Source organism: Triticum aestivum, chromosome 7B (genome assembly GCF_018294505.1).
Source record: "Triticum aestivum cultivar Chinese Spring chromosome 7B, IWGSC CS RefSeq v2.1, whole genome shotgun sequence".
Taxonomy (NCBI): Eukaryota; Viridiplantae; Streptophyta; class Magnoliopsida; order Poales; family Poaceae; genus Triticum; species Triticum aestivum.
In genome coordinates, this window is record NC_057813.1 from 215,216,661 (window position 1) to 215,224,987 (window position 8,327).

At 48.2% G+C, this 8,327-nt stretch overlaps 1 protein-coding gene across 1 annotated transcript in view; it reads right to left on the reverse strand.

Moving 5' to 3' along the window:
* Window positions 1-1,163: 1,163 nt before the first annotated feature.
* LOC123160153 (signal recognition particle receptor subunit beta) overlaps window positions 1,164-8,327 on the reverse strand; it is a 25,931-nt gene continuing 18,767 nt past the window's right edge. The window contains exons 3-6 of the mRNA XM_044577967.1: window positions 2,578-2,664; window positions 2,290-2,438; window positions 1,970-2,101; window positions 1,164-1,614 (exon numbers count right to left, since the gene is read on the reverse strand). Coding sequence (XP_044433902.1) covers window positions 1,425-1,614; window positions 1,970-2,101; window positions 2,290-2,438; window positions 2,578-2,664 — 558 coding nt within the window. The 3' untranslated portion in view covers window positions 1,164-1,424. The remainder of the gene's footprint in view (window positions 1,615-1,969; window positions 2,102-2,289; window positions 2,439-2,577; window positions 2,665-8,327) is intronic.

Sequence of the window (8,327 nt, forward strand, 5' to 3'; positions counted from 1 at the left end):
TATCTAGAGAGGCATTTCAAATATGACATACTCCCTCCGTCTTAAAATTTTTGTCTTAGATTCGTCTAGATACGGATGTATCCAATACTAAAACGTGACTTGATACATCCGTATTTAAACAAATCTAAGACAAGAATTTTGAGACGGAGGGAGTACAATAGTTATCTCTTAGTCTGTTTTTTTAACTGAGTTATCTCTTAGTTTTAGTAATAAGATATGCCTAAATATATGGTGAGAAATATTGTTGCTAATAGGCTATCTCTTAATTAAGAACACCCAAACTTTTTTTTTGTTTGTTTTTCTTTCCTTCACCTCGGTATTTTATCCCATATGACATTCCTAAGATAACATATTTATAGACGCCATCATAAGCGGTTAGCTCAGACAGGTGAACCTTTTAATTATGGACCCTGAAAAGTCCCAAATGTTCGGATTTTGTCCATGACAAATGGAACAGTTTTATTGCAACTTTAGCTGAACCTTTTAATTATGGACCCTGAAAAGTCCCAAATGTTCGGATTTTGTCCATGACAAATGGAACAGTTTTATTGCAACTTTAGCTGAGTGAGGATGCCAAGTTTAGTTGGTAAACATGGCAATTTTGTCCTCAGTTTGGTTTATCTATTGCTATATGTGGCGCGTAAATTTTCTCTATAAACAATGCAAAGTTTGACCAAATTTATAGAAAAACTATCAACAACTACAATTATAAGTACTCCCTTTGTTCACTTTTATAAGGCTTTGTAGATGTTTCAGACAGTGTGCAAAACAACACAATTTTACTTGTCTGAAACGACTTATAAAAGTGAACGGAGGGAGTACTTGATTATACTTTTGATTGGTCAATGTAATGTAATTACCTACTTTTGATGTGATGCGATGCTCCGAGTTGTCTTAACATCGTGTAAAGAAAATTGAGAGCCTCAGGCTAAACAAACTTCCATTTTGAAATCTACTCCCTCTGTTCTTAAATATTTGTCTTTTTAGAGATTTCAAATGAACAACCACATACGGATGTATATAGACATAGCTTAGAGTATAGATTCACTCATTTTGCTCGGTATGTAGTCACTTGTTAAAATCTCTAGAAAGACAAATATTTAGGAACGGAGGGAGTAGATAGAATGGTTAGCGGCAAAGCAACAACAACGAACAGGATATCATAGACAGAATAGCAATAGTTTTGAAATCATTTATGCCCCTTTCGGAATATGGCAGTTTCGTCTGAAACTTGTGAAATATTCATGTGAAAACCACCAATCATGTGAGTCAACGTCAGTCAGGAGCTAGCAGTGCAAATCGTTACACATCTACAGAGTCAGCACACCCATGGTAGCCCTTCTTTCATCAGGTAAAACTAGTCCCGAACTCAGACAGCAATTCTGGAGAGACACATAATCACTACTCTGAAAGGATGAGACAATCTAAGCCCTGACGTGCTCGCGGATGAATTGCTCGACTGCTGAAACATTGCCGGTGAGACCAGCGCCTTCAGCAACTGTCACCTTGTTCTGGCATTGACTGAAGTTGAATGCCTCTCCAGGGACACCAAGCTCGACTTCATCAGTGATGTCAGCAGATGATATGGCATTCCTCGATTCCCGAAGCTTGTTCCTGCAAAACGAAAATAATCATCGTTGGGGCTTGTAGCATTTTAGAATCGCTTTAACCTAGCCTGTCCAAGTGGTTGGGGCATCCTCCCTTATTAGATGATTTAAGTTCATGAGTTTATGGAATGGCCTCAGTTATTTCAGGATCGGTTCGTTAAGAACAGAACATACAACAATATAAGTATGCAAACGTTTTTTTCAAGCATAATTGAAATAAAATAGGATACATCAAGATGCAGTAAATAGAGGCAAAATCCATGAGCTCACATAATTTACTGTAGATTCCAGCCCAAGTTAATACATTATTATTCTATAAGTTTCTAACTATGCAAATATGTTGTGTGAAAAGTAAAACATACACTTCTTTTTCCAGCTGCTTCTTGATGAACTCCTTCGAGTGAGCCGTAACTTTGTCTGTTTTATTGCAGAATATAAGAACAGGAACCCTTTTCTTCACCACAGTAGCCTTCGTCAAAATGTCATATAAGTACCTGTGATACCAGATAACTGTAAGAATATTATCAAATTACTAACTGCACCAGATCATACTATTTTTGCATGTTTGAACATGAACTAAGCTCCAAAGCACCCTCTTAGTTTTGGTCCATCATGTGATGGGGTCAACAGGAGTAGAAACCATAAATTTTCCTGAGAACGGATATAAAGTCAGCAAAATTACTCTGCAGCAGCTTGCATGCTAGACAAGAAATCCTGAGCATCAACAACAAAAACAACTCCAGCTGCCCGAGGCAGGAATTCATCCAGCTTGGGTTTCAGTCTTGCATGACCAGGAACATCAACAACATGGACAGGTTTTACTTTGCCTTTCTGCAGAGTGAGCAAAAGCAAAGTCAAGTAACTATTATTGCAGTCAGAAAATGAATATTTCTGTATAAAGAATGGCATCCTTTGATTTAGATTTATATCAAGATGTATCAAAGATTCATCTCCAAGAAAACAGCCTAACCCTTTCAAGCTCTGAATTTAGCACAAACGTATCATTGTTAGGATCCATCGATGTCACAGTTCCTTGATGAGATGATCCATCGCGAAGCTAACAGGAAGAGAAAGGCCAAATTAGCACCCAAAGAATGATGGTATAGACCACCGTTAAATTGCTTCAAGGGTAATATAAGTAAAAACCAAATGGAGAAAAGTAAATAAAATAACATGTCTCGGTTCATCAAAATAATTCCAAGCAGGCATGCAATACTAAAATTGTATAAGAGTTCAGAAAGTAAAATCAAGGCAACTAAGCAAGAGAAACAACAGATAAGTCATAAGACCATAGCAATCACAGTAGAAGTTAAAGCTAAGATAGTCATTTTCTAGTCTGCATGAACGAGAGCATATTGCAAACAAATATCATAGCCTAATCCTGTCGTGGTTCTAAGCCTGACAGTAGAGTGGGGGGTAGGTATGGAGAGGCAAGGTCCTAGCTATGGAGAGGTTGTAAGCACAAAGGATGTACGAGTTCAGGCCCTTCTCGGAAGAAGTAACAGCCCTACGTCTCGGAGCCCGGAGGCGGTCGAGTGGATTATGAATGTATGGATTACAAGGTGCCGAACCCCTCTGCCTGTGGAGGGGGGTGGCTTATATAGAGTGCGCCAGGACCCCAGCCAGCCCACGTAGGAGAGGGTTTAAAGTGAGTTAAGTCTGGGGCGTTACTGGTAACGCCCCACATAAAGTGCCTTTACTATCATAAAGACTACTTGATTACAGGCCGTTGCAGTGCAGAGTGCCTCTTGACCTCCTGGTGGTCGAGTGAGTCTTCGTGGTCGAGTCCTTCAGGCCAGTCGAGTGAGTCCTCATTGGTCGACTGGAAAGCGACCTCTTCTAAGGATGTCTTGGGGTAAGTTACTTGGAACAGGTCCATGACCCTACCCTAGGTACATAACCCCATCATTAGCCCCCGAATGGATTGAGGCTTCGAGTGAAGGAGTTGATGTCGTTTCCGATTGACCTTTGCGCTCTAGTTGTGCGCTGTTCTGGACCAAAGAATCTCTTCGTTGACAGGGAGCAATTTGCCTTCAGTCGACTCGATCCATTCTGTTTTTACGTCGAGTGATCTTTCGGGCTTCGACGATCTCCGAGCGACGGATCGCCGGAAACACCGCGTCTGACAGACTGATTTGTTGCTCGCGGATTCCGCGGGATGCGAAATTTGGGGGCGCGCGCGAAGCGGGGCGGACCGCGGCGTTCGGATGGGACGGGGCATAGACGCCTCGATCTCCGCGCCGCCTTTTTCGCCACGTATCCAGCCTGCATAACTGCTCTCAGATATGATTAGATCGACCGGGCCCGCATGTCAGCCACTCGGAAGGGACCTTATAAATGCGCCCGGCGAGGATTTCTGTGCTGCGCCCCAGCATTCTCCCTCTCTCTCTGCTTCCTTCTTCCCTGCTCAGCGTGCTCGCTCTCGCCCCCGCACCACTTCCCTTCGCGCATCTCTCCGGCGACCATGGCCAAGGAGAAGACGGCGGCGCTGGAGCGCGCCAAGAAGGCGTCGGCGTCGGAGAAGGCGAAGGGGAGATCCACCAGCCGCGGAGGGTCCTCGTCCAGGTCCCGCCTGCCGAGGGGCTGGGTCCAAGGAGACTGGATCCAGTCGACCATCACAGAGAAGGACCTCCTCGACATGGCCAACGAGGGCTTGATCCCCCACGGAGCTGCGAGGTTGCCGGGGGAGGAGTGGCATCCACAGCCAGAAGAGGGTGAGTGTGTGCTTTTGGCCACTCATGTTGATCGTGGGTTTTCCTTGCCGCCAAGTATTTTCTTCCGTGGCTTCTTGAATTTCTTTGGAGCGCAGCTTCACCACTTTACCCCAAACTCCATTGCCTATCTTGCTGCATTCGTGTCCATGTGTGAGGGTTTCTTGGGCTGTCGACCGCACTGGGGTTTGTTCAAACATATCTTCACGTGTCGCTCTCAGACCGTGAAGAAGGCGAGCCCAGGTGATGAGAAAACCCGAGTCGTCCAAATGTGTGGGGGCCTGGGGATCCAGGTGAGGAATAAGAGCACCTTCCCGCCCATGACCTTTCCCGAGTCCGTCAGAGGCTGGCAGTCGACTTGGTTCTACTGCCAGGTCCAGTCGACGCCAGGGCAGTCGAGTGGACTCCCTCCATTTACCATGGACCGAGTGAACAAGCCCTCCCCTCTGAAGCTGATTCCGGAGGAGAAAGCCGACGTGAAGATGTTGATGGAGCGCGTGGTGCAGTTGGTTCGGGAGGGGGTGACGGGCATGGATCTTCTGGAGGTCTTCCTCAGGCGTCGCATCCAACCCCTTCAATTCCGGAGCCACTGCATGTGGTTGTACTGTGGGACCGAAGACGAGACTAGAGTCCATCCAGAAGCAGTCGACGACGTCACTCTGGAAAGATGGATGGTAGCCGTTACCGGAAACAAGGACAACCCGCGCGGAGCCAGAAGGATTCCTCCACTCGACCACAACAGCGACCCAAACAAGGTACACTTGCTCTGCTCTCCACTGCGCCCTTGTCGCATTCATTTCTGTTAATCCCGCCGACTGGTCGACTGATTCTTGTCTGGGCATTTGTTAGGCCCTCACTGAGCTGTACTCGATGCCCAATGGGGCACAAGCTTCGACTGAGGAGGGCGAGGCGAGCGGAGGCGAGAGCCAGGAAGAGGAGGAATGGGACTCGGATGTCGCAGAGGACGATGACGACGATGATGATGATGTCGGTGATGAAGACGACGTCGAGGACGAGGAAGAGGAGGAGGAGGAGGTCGTGCCACCGCGCTCGGAAAGGCGGTCGAAGCTCGTCCACGACCCTTCAACTGAACGTGGCAAGGGGGTTGCGACGCAGTCGACCAAGCGCCCTAGGACCACCTCTCCAGCGCCGACTGAAAAGGCGCCGAAGCAGCCCAGGGCGGCCTCGTCGAAGCCGATCAAACTCTTGCCGAAGATGAAGGTGTCCATCCCTACCATATCGGGGTAACCGTGCTGCTCATATTTTCTTATTCCGTGTGAACTTTATTTCTGGTCGACGCTGAAGTTAGTCGACTGATCCTTTGGAGTTGCAGTGCTGCTACTTCTGAGACCTCGGCCCGGGCCGATGACCATGAGATGGAGGATGCGGCAACTTCGAACCCGGGTACTGTATTTTTAACACCGTTTTTAGTCGACTGACTCGCGATCTCTGATCCTGATCCTTCTCCGCAGCTCCACCCAACACTGTTATCGATCTCCCTGACGACGACGAGGATGAAGAACCACTGACACGCAGGAGGAGTCGGAAAGCGACCACCAGTAAGGTACCTCAGGATGTGACGGCGCCTGAGATTCTGACTGTGGAGGAAGGGAACACCACTCGACACCAGGTGTCCTTCGCAAATCCACTGACGAGTGCTCAGCAACCCTCCCTCTTTACGACGCACCACGTCCCAGAGGACCAAGCTGGCGCAGCGAAGGAGGCAATACGCCAGGCGGGACTCATGATGGAGCAGCTGAAGACCATCCGGGACGCGAGCCAGGCAGCTTATGACGCCAGTTCTGCCCTCCAAAGCAATGTCCAGGTCAGTCGACCGTTGTTTGTTCTGTTGGATATGCTACCAAAAACTTTTCTTTTCCGGAATTTATATTAGTCACCCACTGGGTGTGTCGAATAAACTCCGTGTTAGCGGGGGCACGCTGAGTGCACCCGCTGGGTGTAGTCCCCAAGGCTAAGGTCGACTGCTGGCAGTCGGCCTTAGGCTTTATGATGTCAATCTTTCTGTCAGTCGACTGGTCGACTGGATTTCACAAACCGGTGGGGGCACGCTGAGTGCACCCACTGGGTGTAGCACCCAAGGCTAAGGTCGACTGCTGGCAGTCGGCCTTAGGCTTTATAATGTCAATCTTTCTGTCAGTCGACTGGTCGACTGGATTTCACAAACCGGTGGGGGCACGCTGAGTGCACCCACTGGGTGTAGTCCCCGAGACTGTGGTCGACTGCTTGCAGTTGATCACAGTCTTAGAGAATGCATCTCGCACACTTTTTTTTTCTTTTTGAGGTCGACTGGTCGACTTTGTCTTCAACAGGATTAGTGGGGGCACGCTGAGTGCACCCACTGGGTGTAGTCCCCGAGACTACGGTCGAATGCTTGTATTCGGCTGTAGTCTTAGAAACGTGTGTTTTTCCCTTTTTCACTCGGAAGTGAATTATATTTGACATTTAGTCGATTGGTTCTTCGCAGAACTCCTGTGATCTTGTGGCTCGCTACTCAGAGCTGGAACAAAAACATACTCAAGTCGAGCTGAGCTTGAAGCTGGTTCAGGAGAAGCTGACAAAGGCAAAGGAGGAGACCGAAGGTATGTTTGGTGAGACCTTGACGACTGCTTTTCCCCTTGCTTGTTTCAAAATCTGATCTTGCTGTAACTTGCAGGTAAGGTAAGGGAGGCCCAGCAGAAGAAAGACCTTGAGCTAGCTGAGAAGATCAAGTTTGCTGACGAGAAGTTAGCTTCAGTCACCAAGCTCGAACAAGACAATACCAATCTGAAAGCTGCTCTTGGGATTGCCAACAAGGAGGTCAGTCGACTGAAAACTGATAAAGCTGCCCTGACCGTCCAAGTCAGCAAATTGACTGAGAAGAAAACTGAACTGGAGGCCTTCCTGAGTGGTCTTGCCAAGAAGCTGTTTCTTATGCTTGAAGGTAAACCTCCATGTTCGGCAAATATTTCCAATTGTGGCTTTTTCCATTCGACTATCCCCTTGACTTAGTGATCACCCTTGCAGACTTTTGTCAAAACTTTGAAGAAGAAACCAGCCGACTGGAGCCAAACCTTGACCCCGTCAATTCTCCGGTGAACGACGAAGTTGCCATGGATGTTTTCCGACTGGAGTCTCGTGTTGCAGCTGTCGTGGACTATCTCGCAAGGCTGAAGGCCGCCACATCGCGCATCGACTCGACGCTCTGGCCTGAGGAGACACTTCAGAATGACCTTGAGTCGCTGATGGCCCGCTTGAACACGATCCCTGGTCGAGTGCAGGAGTGGAAGAAGTCCTCGGCTCGGTGTGGTGCAGATGTCGCTCTGTGTCTGGCCCGAGTCCACTGCAAAGATGTACGAGAGGAGAAGCTGGCGGCCCTTCGGGTGGCCAATACCAAGAAGCACGACTTCAGGTCCTTTATGGAGACTTTCCTTGCAGCTGCCACTCGGATCGCCGACGGAATTGACCTTGATGAATTTGTTGCACCTTCCAGCCCTCCACAGGAGGGGTAAAAAACTTCTTCTGGCTCGACGCTTTAAATTTGCCTCGGTATGCCGAGTGGAATTGTAACCGACAAACCTTAACGGGCTTGACGCCTGAGCACTTTCGGTTCCTTTATATATCGATTCAAACTTGAATTCGGCGCTTGAATATGATTGCCTTCGGCTCGGGATGTCTTTTGCAGGTTCAAAGCAAGGTGCCTGTACTGCAATCGACTTATTCTTTAGTCCACTTAGGCGAGCACTGGGCTGCAGCTACGCCCCCCGAGTGAGAGGGTTGCTCTCCACTCGGCAGGGTTTTTATACCTTAGGCGAGCACAGGGCTGCAGCTAAGCCTCCGAGTGAGAGGGTTGCTCTTCACTCGGTAGGATTTTTATAACTTAGGCGAGCACATGGCTGCAGCTAAGCCCTCGAGTGAGAGGGTTGCTCTTCACTCGGTAGGATTTTTATAACTTAGGCGAGTGCTTGGACTGCAGCTAAGCCCCCGAGTGAGAGGGTTGCTCTTCACTCGG